Consider the following 14,623-nt stretch of genomic DNA (forward strand, 5'->3'; position numbering starts at 1 on the left):
AGGGTGACAAGGGAAGATGCCCAATATCCTACCCTGACCTCCATCCACGTGTGTGTGTGTGTGTGCACAAGAGTGCATGCACCCGCAAACGCCAGTGAAACACGCACACTCTCCACAAAAAATAAAATGGTGATTCTACCTCATGGTGATGAAGAATAGTAGTAGAAAATACCACAACAAACATTTGCTTCAATTGTTTGGTTTTATTTTTTAGGAAAGATACAAACTACAGCTCCAAAGCTGAGTCAAAACTGGAGCCTGTCCTTTGACATTTTAGAAGTAAACATGTCACCACAATCCCTTTCCCGGCTGTTATTTAATGGTGTCAGCCTGGTCCTAACTAACTTTATGATGTTTTCCAAATGGAGCAAGCACTGTAGCTGTCTGAAAGCTCTGTGTAACTTGAGCGTGGTTTCCGGGATGACACATTCGCATAAAGAAGATAGCCTTCTACCCTCATCCTGCAATAATTCCCCGGGCCTGCTTGCTCTGTCCCCGTGTTCCCTTGGGTTCGGCTAGAGTGAGGACCACATTTCTACCAAGTGTCAGCCGCTACTTTTGTGCACTGGAACACATCCTCTCTCAGTTATCCCGAGACTGAACCGACATCCGCCCTCCCTCCCTTGTGTAGACTTTCCTGAAGTATCTCCCAGTTAATCCAAAGCTGTGCTTCATTGGCCCTACTCTGCCCATTAGCACTCGTCCCTAGCGTTCTAACCCTGTGCAGCAAATTCCTTGAGAGTAAGCTGCTTTGCTTGTCTCCATCCCTCCTCCCACTAGATCCTCTCCACAAACCTGTGGGGGGAGGGTTCTTCACCAGCATCCCTCTGCAGACTACTCTTGTCAAAGTTAGACATTCCATCTTGTTGTCTCACTGACCACTCTGCTGGTCTCTCTGCCTCCTCCAACTCCGTCTTCTCCTCCTCACTTCTCACTGCTAAATCTCCTCTGCTATCTGTCTAGGGTGATATTGTTAATTGCCATGGCCTCATATACCTCTTGAATGCTATTATTGTCAAATATGAATCAATAGCCAGTCTTTCCTCCAGACTTCACATCATCATTCAACTATTATTATCTTCATCTAGATGTTGAATAGCACAAATGCAGAGTCCAAATCAGAGTCCTTGGTAGTCTCTAAGACCCTAGTTTTCTCCTTAAAACTCTATCTCCTACTACTACTCCCCCCCCCCCCAACACACACACAAGGCTGATGGACTTTCCTTCCCAGCATCCTTGTCTTCTCCATCTCTATACTACCATCACGCAACTAGTTGCTTAGGCTATGACTTTGAAATAATCTGGGTTCCTTGGCTTACCTCATTTTCTGTTGCTCAAAGACAGACACCCTTAACCAAGTTAAAACCACAATAAACATTGATTACCTCCACACTTTCTGTGGGTCAGAGATGCAAGCATAACTGGCCTGTGTGACCCTGAATTAGGTCTCCCAAATTTGCAGTTAAAATACTGGCAGGGATGAGGTCCTTTGAAGGGTGACTTGAGACTGGAAGATCTGCTCATAAGATGGCTTGGTCATATGTCTGCCTTGGAATTGCTTGTTCCTGGTCAGAAATCTCATTTCTTCCTTGCTCAGGGGAGCTACTAAAGCTACCCACAACATTGCAGCTGGCTCCACTCAAGCAATCCAACAGAAGACAAGGAAGGAGTAACCTTGTCTCATAACTTCCCACAGAAGTCTCACTCCATCATCTCAGAATACCCTGCTGATTGCATGGGCCATTTCAGTTCAGTGTGGGTTAAAACAAGGACGTTAACTAGGAAGTGCGGGTGGTTGGGTGCCATCTTGAAATCCTGCTAACACCCACCCTCATCTGATTCATCGACAAGTTATGACACTAGTCTATCTTCCAACTAAATCCCAAGTGTTCTTACTTCTTGGTACCTTTGTGACTACTGTCTATTCTGGGCCAACAACTGTTTTCACTTAGACTGAGGCAAATCCTAAGTGGACTCTACATCTTTCCCCAGGGCATCTGTGCTTCATTGAAAAGCAGACCAATCTTCTGAAAACATAATTATGGGGTTGACAATGTAACTCAGTTGTCAGAGCGCTTAGCATGCATGTACAGAGCCCTGGACTCAATCCCTGCACCACATAAAGCCAGTCTGATAGAGGACACCATAACACCAGAATTCAGTAGAGACAAGAGTAGTAGAAGTTTAGGGTCATCTTCAGTTGCATAGTCTGTTCAAGGCCTTCCTGAGATAAGTTCAATCTCTCCAGCTCCTGAAACAGATTTTTAAAAAAATGAAACTAAAAGCACATTCTTGCCAACTAAGAAAGCCTGTCTCCTTTCCTTTGTTGACAAGAGCATCCAAGAGATCCTCTGGAAATCCCTGTAGCTTAATTTTAAGAGTAGATGCTTTCAATCTCCCTGGGATCCCAGGACCTACAAAAGTAAAGGGACAACCTCACAGGGACAGGTGTGGATGCTGTGCTGCGAATCCAAGCCAACATGAGGCCATGGCATCGCTCCCAACTCCAGGCCAGCGGAGTCTACTCCTAAAAAGACTGAGATAGTCAAATCACAGAACCACATGTAAGAAGCATCTACAAATAAAATGCCAGATAAATGGCTCTGATGGGATATCTGGGTAATTATTCTTTCCCTGGAGATTTCTCTTGAGGTGGGACACTGGGGCCTGGGGTCTTTCATTATTACTCCCAAGGGGCACAAGCTTAAGCCCCACAGGCAAACTGTGTCAGGGGATCTTGTAATAGGATTTTCTCTTTGATATTACAGAATTATTCTAGGGATAAAAACGCATCTCCATAGACCTCAGATATATTCATAGATGAAAATAATTCACACACAAATGCTTTTCTGGCCTGATTTTGGGGTGAGCTGTTGTGGCAACTTGACTCCAGAGAGTTCTTAATCTTTGTTGTTGTTGTGAATTAGCTTGAATATAAGTTCATCCTTATTCTTATACTAGTCTTTGTAACGCTGAGTACCAAACCCAGGATGTCACATGTCTGACCCATGCTCTACCAACAAACTAATGCTTCTGCCTGGAATGTCTTAGTCTCCCACACTTACCTCCTTCCGTGATGAGGAATATCTGGGGACTGTGAGGAAAGTTCTCTTGAGTTTCACCTGTGTTTCATCTCCCAAAGCCTCTTCCCTCCCCTCTCACAGTGAAGCTAGCATAGTGTGCTCATGATGGCCAACATCTACAGTCACGCCAGTGGGTCTTCCTGCACTGACGGCTGCAGTCTTCATTCCAATTCCCATCCCAGGGGAGCCCTGTAGCAGCCTCTCCACATGGAGAGGGAACGGGGAAACAGCAAACCAAGGGCCAGGGTACCTTTCGTATGCCTACGGGGAGAATCATCATAGTGACACATGCCCAGCCCTGTCCCTGTTCCAGCAGAGCTTCCCACCATCTTAGTCCAAAGGAAATACAAATCCTAGATACAATTTTAAATGCTAGAGTAAACACATTTAAAAAGTAAAGATAAACAAGGAGATCCTTGATGAATAATAAAATCCCAACTAGCAAATAATTGTCATTTTAACATCTGAGTCATATAAAATATGAAAGAAATACTTTGATTTTTGTAATAAGACTAAAATATTTGTGTATTTTACAGTTAATGTCATCTCAATTTAGGTTCTGAGTTATCACAGATACTTGATCTTTATTTCAATATTATAAGTTAATGTATAAAAAATCAATTTTTTGATTTGTTCTAAAATTACTTAGAAGTGTTCAATAACTGAATTGAGTATAGATTTTTTTTTAATTTCAAATTCAGCTCCTCTCTTACTCTGGCCACATTTGAAAGGCTCAGTATTTTCATGAGGTTGGTAACTCCTGCACTGAACAGCACAGCTGTAGATTTTCAAAGACCCTCAAGCTGAAGGGGACCATACAGGATGATCTTGTCCTTCACATCTTTTGTGAAATTAAGAAACCGAGACCAAGGAATATAGAATATTCCAGGTCTCACAGAATAAGGCTCGGAAGGCAGTTCTCCTGACTCCAAGTCTTCTGTTTTATACGTATCCTGAGTTTTATAATAATCAATAGATTATTATTATAATTAAGCTACAATCACTGTATCTCCATTCATCATGGTCTTAATTAAACCTTTAGGGCTACCGTGCAGAGGCTCAAAACATGTCTGTTGTTGACCCGAAGCCCAAATCAGATAGGTTTTAACTGAGAACCTGAAAAGATATAGAAGCAACAAGGGTCTTGAAGTCTCTCTAAAGTTGATGGGAAGACAGAGAGAGAACAGATAGGCTGGGAGGACAGGAGGTTATCTAGAAGATGGGCACTGAAGGACACAATGTCCTAGGTGGTGTGGTAATGAACGATGACCAACTCTGGCTCGGTTGTGAGCACAGGGAACTAAAGTGAAGTTGATTTGAAGGTTAGCAGACCCACGGAAGCTTGGGACTTGGTAGTTCAGGAGTGAAAATGTAACTGTCACAAATAGAGCCAAAACCACTAGCCTATTTGAGATAGTAACCAAATCAATAGGTAAGAATAAATGAATATAAAAGGAGACAGAACTTTCGGGATTGGTGGAGATAGCTTGAAATCTTTGGGGAGCCTTTGAGGAAAATATCCTGCATTTTGAAATGTGGGTCATCAGGAAATGAACTGCTATGGTTTTTAAGGTTTTAGTTTAGGGCAGAAAGTTAAACCAAATGAAGAAACTTTGTGTACAGAAAGCACAAATAGCCGTCGTTTTTTTCCTCAATGGGTTGGGTTATAACTTTTAGTTTCATATGTAGGATATTATTTTTATTAGTAGAATTTTATCTCTATGCATATTTTATGAAAATGCTGTAATATATGAAATATATTTCAAAAATAATGTAAAGTATAAGTGTGGACAATAAATAAAGCAAGATTGACCATATGCTGATAATTGTTGATGCCCAGTAATGAACCCATAGATGTGGCCAGGCTATTTTGTTTTTAACATTACATTTTTCTTAACAAAAAAGTTGAAGAAACAAGCAAAATGCCTATTACCTCTGCTGCTATCATTCACTCTACAAGGAGGCCACCTAGATATAGATATCTAACTGATACTGTTGTCATTTTCTCCCCCACCTCATCCCTCATTATCACCTGTCACGGACTCCCGACTCCCGCAGCAATACTTCATCCTGCTGATCCTGACAGATGGTGTCATCACCGACATGGCGGACACCCGGGAGGCCATCGTCCACGCCTCGCACCTCCCCATGTCGGTCATCATCGTGGGAGTGGGGAACGCTGATTTCAGTGACATGCAGATGCTGGATGGTGACGACGGAATTCTAAGGTCACCCAAGGGAGAGCCCGTCCTTCGAGACATCGTCCAGTTTGTGCCCTTCCGGAACTTCAAACACGTATGCATAGACATCATGGGGGGCATCCTCACATCTCTCACAGGTCCGCCAATGTTGATAGTGACCTGTTAGCTCTGAAGCAGCATTAGCAGACCACGTCCAGGCTGAACAAATCCTATAGGAAGGATCATAACTATTTGGGGAAAGGAGCATATATTGAATTAGAATTAAGAAGTCATGGTGGCTGTAGTTGCCAACATTTTGCAAGCGTTTGTCTTCACTCAGGAATTTTAGGACCTCTGGTTGCTTGAGGTTGGTATAGACAGTTGGGACATTTGCTCGGGGATACGTGAGAAAGGAGCAAGGATAAGCAGAAATTCAGCCTGGACCACACTGAAGATTACGTGTTTGTTGTGTGCAGAAAGCATAGACCCTCCATACAGTGAGCCACATTGGCAAGTTAGTCTGCTCACTCAAGAGCAGTATGGTCAAGCTGTTAATAATGAGTATTAATATAGTTTAGTGTGGTCAGTGAGGGGAGAAAATACTGGAGTAAGCTTCTCAAAGCAGACTGGTTCACGGTCAAGAACATACAAACGCATAATCTTTGAATCACTGCCCTGCTAGACAGAAGTCACCTGTATCCTCAGTTTGTACAGTTGTGGATCATTACCCACAGTAAGCAGTAAAGCAGAGCTGTACTTCCTGATTGGCTGGAGAAAGCCCTCTAGAGCAGTGGTTCTCAACCTTCCTAACGCTGTGACCCTTTAGTACAGTTCCTCATATTGGGTGACCCCCCCAATCATAAAATTATCTTTGCTACTTCATAACTGGAATTTTGCTGCTGTTATAAATTGTAATGTACATATCTGTGTTTTCCAAAGGATTAGGCGACCCCTGCGAAAGGGTTGTTTGACCCCCGCCAAAGGGGTCACATCTTACAGGTTGAGAACTACAGCTCTAGGTAATGCCCTAGTATGATGTTGAGAACGTTATCACTATGTTTATCCACAGTTCCAATTTGGAGATAATTATCAAGTTCTTGGAGACAGATGTACCTTGAAATTTCCACAAGCCCCACCCCTAAATGAAACCATGAGAACCAACATTAAGACTTCTTTGGGTTCATACAATGCCCTTTCAGAGATGCTTAAACGGTGTCTAAGAGACCATGGAAGTACTGCAGGTGGCCACAGAAAGTCTCCAGCATCCTTTAATTTGTAAGCCCTTGTAAACATCATCCAATAACAGAGCACATCCAGTCCCTGCTATCTGCTACAGTCCTGGATTCTGCTCTGCTGCCGTGGTCACCATTCCAAAGGGAGGGTCTAGACATGAGCCCCTGACCCCGAAGTCTTCAGTGTCCTTTACAGTTTCTTCTCTGGCACCTGTCCCATGAGTGCACAAATGCGTGTATTCCCTCTGGAAACATTCCTGTTGGCTTCTACAGCAGCCCTTTCCCTATGTGGGGCTCCATTGCTGTTGAGATCACAGAGAGAGGCTGGCACAGTGTCTTGTCATCCAGTGTATGCACTCTCCCACTGGATGCTTATTTGGAAAAGCCATTCTGCTCCAATGATGCTCACTCAAATGCATTTCCAACATTCTTCACAGCCATTTTCTGGGCTGTGTCCACGCTCACCAAGTTCAATTTGACCTCACTCTGGGACCCCAGCCACACCAGTACCTGCAATCTCAGAGACAGAGATATCCTCTTGTGCTCGCCAGGCATGGCTGCCTGCACCTCTGTCTCTCTGTGGCAGGCTTTCCCGTGGTCATTTAGATCAAGCATTCGCCACATAGCCTCAGCTGAACCTTAGATTCCATGGCCTGCCCAACCTCTAAGGGAAGGGACTGTACACTCCAGTGCTGCCCGAATCTGTCTGTCATCATAGTTCAACGTGATCACCATTCTCTTTTTAAAGATGGCCACAGTGTAATTAAAATCATTAAGCAGGCAGGAAATCAATCCCCTGCTGCCGAGCTGAGTGCAGAGGGCATTTTCAAGTTGCAGCAACAGCTGATCTCACCACAAGATCTCTGGTCAATGCTGTGAGGGAAGAGTAACTACCCCGGCATCCAGCCCGTCTTCTGCTTTCCCATAGAGAAGGTTTCTAAAGAAAAGTGCCAAGGCTCCCCAAGCTCCCAAGTTGTCTGCTATGGACAGCAAAGTGCAGCATCAGAAAGGCCCAGCATGCACATGCTGGGGCTGGCTCAATTTGCTGCTGCTGTGCTGTGTGACGCTCTCTGCTTCCTAATGCATATGACGTAGAGGGAAGGCTATTCTTAAAGACTTCCCTTGCCTTCCATCACCCAGGCCCAATAAAAGTAGATGCACTGCCACCAAGTTGGCCTTTAAAGCTAGCCATCACACTTGCCATCATGGGACCCACGCGAGAGCAATGCCGTCAAGCCATGAAAGGTGCTCACCTCTCCTGAGCCTCCTGCTGATCCTCAGATTCCCAGAGTATTCGTGGCGCAAGGCACACACCTGACATGCTGCTTCCTCATCCAGCGTGGCTCCCAGACAGGCCTGACTGGGGCAGCAAGGAAATGAACAAGAGATAGACATAGAGACATACGGAGAAGTAGGGGAGGGTCGGACTTGGTTCTCTGGTGGAAGTTGCAGTGTGCCAGAAACAACAGAACAAGAAGATTTAGGTAATCAAGATAGGGGCAGCCTCTGTAGGGTACAAACTTCGGGCTGTAAAGATGGTGTGGGGAGCTGTGATTGGCGTTTTCTGTATGCACTATCAACATCCTCATTCATGCCAGAGCACGGCTTTGCCATCCCTCGGAGTGAGCCTCACCTGGGGAAGGCTTTGCCGTTCCCATGGGACTGGAATCTTTTACCTAGCCATACCCACGTCAACAATGCACATGGACTCAGGACTTCTCGCACTCAGGGTTCCTCTGTTCCCCACACACCGGGGACCCCTGTGAGCTAATAAAGCAGGAGTGGAGGCTTTGGAAAATTTTCTGGAGGCTTGCATATTTAGGACAAGGATAGCAGAGGAGAATCCACATGCTAAGAAGCCCATGGGTGGATGAGGATTGCTTACAGTTGTACCCAGTGTGTGTGTGTGTTGTGTGTGTATGTGGTATATGTTTGTATGTGTGCATACATTCATGTACACGTAAGTAGGTGTGTTTCAAGGGAAAGAGCCGCCTGTTGATCCCGGCCTCCCGGCTAGCTTAGCCCCGAAATAGCCACATAACCACACAGAAATTGAATTCATTAAAACACTGCTTGGCCCATTGGCTCTAGTTTCTTATTTAATTCTTACACCTTAATTTAATCCATTTCTATTAATCTGTGTACCACCACTTGGCAGTGGTTTACTGGGAAAGATTCTAAACAGCGTCTTAGTCCATCTTAGGCAGAGGATCCATGACTTCTCTGATTCTGCCCTTCTTCCTCCCAGCATTCAGTTCTGTTTGTTCTGCCTGCCTAAATTCCGCCCTATCAACTAGGCCAAGGCAGTTTCTTTATTCATTAACCAATGAAAGCAACACACAAACAGAAGGAACTCCTACACCATAGGTCTTTGTCTATGGAGGCCAGGCATTGACATTAGGGGCCTTCCTCTACCCCTTATATTTCTTCTCACCTTATTTTTGAGACAGAGTCTCTGACTAAGCACAAGCTCTATGGCCATGCTGACCAATGAACCCTAAGGACCTCCTTGTCTTCCTCCCAACCACACCATACCACAGCCACAGCACTTCAATTGCAAGTGCACAGGAATATATATTACATGAGTGCTGGGGACCCAGATTCAGGTCCTTAAGCTTTCATGGCAAGCACTTCATTAACTGAGCCATCTCCCCAGCTCTGTCCAACATTCTGACATTATAACATGATATTGTGATCTACAATTTATGTCTGAGAACCATGCCATTGAATTCCAAAAAGAACTGCAAAGAAAAGCCCTCCTAATTTGAAGTCAGTTTGTTGTTTTAGTTGGATTCCCTTCAACCCTGTCCTAAGTACCTACAGCTACTTGTGGCCCACAGCTCACAGGTCTTACACCCCTGAAATGACTTCATAGCAGAGACAGATTCACGGGGAAAGCCTTGCAGCTTAAGCTAGGCGTTGGCAAAATAAAAAATGGAGGGTTGTTGAAAGGGACTGAAGGGGAACTGGAAGCAAGGGGTCTGTCCCATGAGAGAACTGCCCTAGCAGGGCAAGGACATGGTGTCCCTCATGCCATCTGTGCTGCGCCTTTCCAGCCTCTCTGGGGTGACACCGGCAGAGCGCTGGGAACATTTTCACCTACCTTATCTTTGTGGATTTCAAATTAGGTTTCAAAAAGCATTTCATTATCCGAACTAATCTACTCAGAATTCAATAAGCCGTAAATAAAGGGAGGTGAGGAGCTGATGTTTCAGACACACCAGTAACCCATGCGTTGCCTCTCTTTTGTTGCTCCGCATGGTAGCACGCGGTGCTAAAGTGCACAGGCGTCAAGCTATGTGGCTCTGGGCAAATTGTTTAACCTTTCAGTGACATAGACTTTCAGTCAAAGGCAAATGCCACGGAGGTATTGGGTGGTAGAAAGTGGAGTTTATGCACAATGCCTGTTCCATGGAAGTGGTTAGTGTATACTGTCCATATTACCGTTATTACCAACTGGAGTTGTGGTTTTGGCTTTTTCCCATCCAACTCTTGCTCCTATAACTATGTGAATGCACCAGCACATATGTGCAATGATGGTGGCGGGGTCTTAGAACCAGTGCTTTCTCATGCACCAGGGCCACTAACCACGTGTGGATATTTGCGTCGGGATTCATTGAAATGGGGGCTGGAGAACTGCTCTATAAAGTGCTCGCCATGCAGACGTTGGGACCTGGATTCAATCTCGAGTAGCCATGTCCACGTATTCAGGGTAGACCACATGGGACTGGGATTGGGTAACGTCCTGGGAGGCTCATCCCTGGAGAAGATTGGTTGTTTTCTCAACAGTCATTGATTGTATGTAGTTCTTCTAGGGACAGGGCCTTCTGAGATCCTCCCTATCCACATTGGCCTGCCAACTGACGTTAGACTGCAACTCTTGTTTAGGTGACCATATTGCTGAGATTTAAGTAATACAGCTCCCCTGTTATATATAAAAGACACTTTCTCAGCAGACCATCTGGCCCGCTTATTCTTAAAATCTTTCCAAGTCGTCTTTCAAGACGGTCCCTTAGAGCTGGGTATAGGGATTGTGTTGTAATTTCACCAGCTGAGACTGGGCACCAATTGTTCTTTGTATTTTGACCAGTTATGACTTTCTGTGACTGAAGGCTGTGAGAAGGAAAGTCTTTGATAAGGAGCATGCAAACTTATTCTTAGGTAACTAAATGTTGGGAATTGTGGCTCAGACAACTTCATTCTTGATTGATTCCGTAGTGTGAAAATCAGCCCTTTAGGGGATCCTTCAATGGTTCCTCTTGATGATAAAAAGGCTCTTACCAGGAATCACAGTCTCATTCAGGGGAAAAAGAAGGGGGAAATGGAGCCAACTAAGTCTTTCCCTGCAAGCAGAAAGAAAGGAGTCCTAAAAATTCATCTAGAAAATTTCCAGTTATGTCGCAGAGGGCAAAATTTGGACATGTGGCCATCCCTAGATGTATGGAAAACTGGGAAATCAAGTTATTTATTGCCTTCTAAACTTTCTAACCAGGGGAAAGTTGGAGATGAATTTTGTTTCTGACCATGTATACATAGACCATGCTCTAAGCACAACCATTCATTTGGAAAGCAAGCTAGTGTCTGCAGGCCAGATTTGGCACAAGCTGAACATTTCAGACCACTAGGGTTCAAAACTCTGCATGTTCCTGAATTTTTTGGATATCTTGCTTTTGCTCTTTCTTAGATAGAGTGGCTTGTTTCTTTTTAATTTTGCTTCTGAGATCGAATCTTAGTGTTGAATGGTTTGAGAAAGAGAAGATCAGAAGTATGGTCCCCTGGCCCTTGGGCAGCTCTCCTTCATTGGGAATCTCAAGTATTTGTTAACTGGACAACCTTCCCCTTCCTTCAGTGGCAACTATTGAGGCTCAGACTAGCTGTTTGCGTAGGGGCTGTGCAGTAGTAAAGGTCAGACCCAGGGGTGAGGTTCAGTTCTCTGTGACTCCAAGGTATGGCCATGCTCTTGACCTCAACCATTCTCTGCTGTAGAAGCAGCATTCTGCATGCTACAGGGGCATTCGAGATCCTGACCTCAAACTCACTTTCTAACTAAATGGCTACCAAATTCATTCCCACTACTATCCATGCCCGCCACACACACACACACACACACACACACACACACACACACACACGAACTTTTCCTTCAACTCCATCAGATGCCTTACTGTCTCTAGAATCATCGAATTCCACTCCCCTCTCCCTTCCCTGAATTTTAAATATACACCCAAGTTAAATATTGTTTCCTCTTGGAGGTGTGCTGCTAAGATAACTTTGTCCTACGGTGTTTGTGACTTTCTACAACAGTGCAGCTCAGACCTCAGTAGGAATCGCCAGGGCACCGTGTTAAAACTCAGGTCTCCATTCAGGAGCTCTGACTTCATTCTAAGCAGCTAACCTGATAGGAAGCATGGGCGTTATGCGGTATCTATCGCTGGTGGGTAGCCTTTACCGCTTGTTACCTTTTAAGAAGTGTTCAGTTTCGCCATGCTGGGTCCCTTCACATGATTCCCTCTGCTCCTGGCATAGTGAATGGAACGTGTTTTAAACTGAATGGAAATGTAAAGGAGGAAACAAAAAGCAAACAAACAAACAAACAAAAAAACATGTGCAGGAAGATTCATCTTCAGGTGTGAATTGGCGTCTGTGGACACAGAGCGAGAACGCTGAGCGGACGGATGGCTGTGTGACTGAGTGAACGACACCCGCTGCGGAGAGCAGGGCTCAGATCTGTGTGTCAAAAGTCTGCATCTGCTTCAAGTCATGGTCATTTCTTCTTCCCTGCAGGCGTCGCCAGCTGCCCTTGCAAAGAGTGTGTTGGCTGAAGTCCCAAATCAAGTCGTGGACTATTACAACGGAAAAGGGATTAAACCAAAGTGTTCATCGGAAATGTATGAGTCTTCCCGGACACTGGCACCATGAACTCCACACTTTTACAGAGTTTGGAAGCACTGTTCGCTAATATTTACAACTTTTATTCCTGTACTTTAAAAGAAAATAATGATAATATACATTTAAAGATAGCACGTCTCGGTGATTTTTGACTAATTGATATTTTTTTTTGCATGTGTAGCCCCAAGGCCTGATCTGTATTGTAAAAGACTTTTTACAACGAAATACAGTCATAACATCCACTTTACAGCATGTTGCCTTGAAACAAAATGGTATACGTATCCATTTTTATACCGGTTTGTTGAAATTTTGCTAAATTTCTTATTATCTTTACACTGTAAAGCATTTTGAAACATTTCTTGAATGTTGATAGCCAAAACGTATTTGGCTTAATCTCCTATCTGATGAGAGACTTTTCAAAATGGCAGATGCATGGACTGTATTTTGCATGTTTAAAATAATAATAAAAAATAATCTTACACTGGTTTTGCAGTTGTTATCTATAGCCCCTCCCTGCTGAGAATGACCTCTCTACTAAATAAATTTACCTACCTAGAAGTAGCCTTTTGGAAGTGGAGCTGGGTTGTTTAGCCCAGTACCCATGTTTACACACTCCCATAGACACAAATTCCCTGAGAATCTTGTTCTAATGGAGCTTTTTAACGCCGGGCCTGAGGCTCTGCATGTCTCACAAGATCCTCGGTGATGCTCACGCATTCCTTGCACCGCACAAGGACCGGTGAGGTTCTGAACTCAAGGCTTTCACAATAGAAATCATCTCAACCAGGGCAGCTCCTAGCCTGCTAGCCAGTGGCACCTCTTCCCTGCCGGTAGCATAGAGGGCTGGCCCATCCCAGAGGTGAGAGTAGTAAGCAGTGGGGCTGATTCCAGAAGCTGCACACCTCACGTCAGTCTCACTGCTTTCCGGTCACACCTCTTCCTCCACCCAGACTGAGGAGCGCTCCTTCTGGCTTGCTCCTGCTTGGCTAAAAGAGGCGCCACAGCCTGCTGCATGGATGGTTCCAGTGCCTAGAAATTATTTCCCGAGATTCTTCCTTGGATCTTGAATGGAATCTTGTCCATGCCAAATAGCAACGTGGCTCCCCGAATTTCTGTTCTACTCACTTGGTCTTTGAGATCACTGTAGGGGCACCTTTTGGCCTCTTTAATCACTTCTGAGCACAACCCCCATAAGTGGAAATGACTGTGTAGGGTCAGGATGTTTAGTCCGAATCTACGGTAGTCTTGAACCAAAACAATGACTTGTTTTTGCTTTTTTGATCTTCTCTTGGAGAAATGGACAATTGTTTTATAAGCTTCAAAAAGCACAAAGTAAAACTTAGTTTGGGTCAGAAAGAATGGTGAAATGTATCCATAGCAAAAGAAATGTTTTGTTAGGGTAGGTTTAGGGGGAGGGCAGTAACAATTAATTAAGCAAATCAAATGTACAATTTCCAGAGCTATAATTATAGATCCTAATCTTGCAAATACATGTCAACCAAATGCATAACATTTTGGGAATGATGGTTAAAACAAATGTAAGACTGAAAAAAGTCATAAATGTTTAAATTGTATTGTTTTCTGAATAAATTGGGTACTTACAGAATTCTTTTTCTAAGAGTTGTGGTCTTGTTCCTCTTTTCAAAGCAAGATCCTGTCAATGAGGTGTATATTTCTCAGATATTTCTTGAGGGACCATCAGGGGAAGACTGGTGCTTCCATCGTTGATTTGAAACTGAAATAGTTACATTCTGTATTACAGAAATACCTAATGAGCATTTCTACCCCCAAACCAGGGTATGAACATCTGTGTCTATGTGCCTGGTGTGTATGAAGCACTCAGTAGATGACATGTTTAGTCCATGCAGAAGTGAGCAATACAAAGAGGGAATAAACAAATAGCTTTGTCAGTGTGGCCTCTGATCCATCTCTGACCTGTAATAGATTTAATAGGTAGGTTGGGTGTTTGTGAGCATCACACCCCTGAGCACCATGACATGAGGTACCATGCTGTGCTCCAATATCTGCACGATGTCTTCACTCAATGCAGACTCCCTGAGATTCCAAGTCGGTAAAGACTGTTTAATTTGCCTGGCAAAACTTTTAGGTGGTTTCCTTCCCTTTTTATAACATGACTCAAGTTCAGTTCCAAATACAACATCACCTAACAATCACTTAAGGATATCTTATCTCAGGTTGTTATAACAAGATACCATAAACACAGTAGCTTAAAGAAGCA

At 44.1% G+C, this 14,623-nt stretch overlaps 1 protein-coding gene across 3 annotated transcripts in view; it reads left to right on the forward strand.

The window, feature by feature from the left end:
- Cpne4 (copine 4) overlaps positions 1–13,990 on the forward strand; it is a 482,133-nt gene extending 468,143 nt beyond the window's left edge. For all 3 annotated transcript variants that reach the window (XM_048417340.3, XM_048417341.3, XM_085689654.2), the window contains exons 15-16: positions 5,142–5,378; positions 12,280–13,990. In XM_048417340.3, the coding sequence (XP_048273297.1) occupies positions 5,142–5,378; positions 12,280–12,414 (372 nt within the window). In that variant the 3' untranslated portion in view covers positions 12,415–13,990. The remainder of the gene's footprint in view (positions 1–5,141; positions 5,379–12,279) is intronic.
- Positions 13,991–14,623: the final 633 nt, after the last annotated feature.

Source organism: Myodes glareolus, chromosome 4, assembly GCF_982192425.1.
Source record: "Myodes glareolus chromosome 4, mMyoGla1.1, whole genome shotgun sequence".
In the NCBI taxonomy this organism is placed as follows: domain Eukaryota; kingdom Metazoa; phylum Chordata; class Mammalia; order Rodentia; family Cricetidae; genus Myodes; species Myodes glareolus.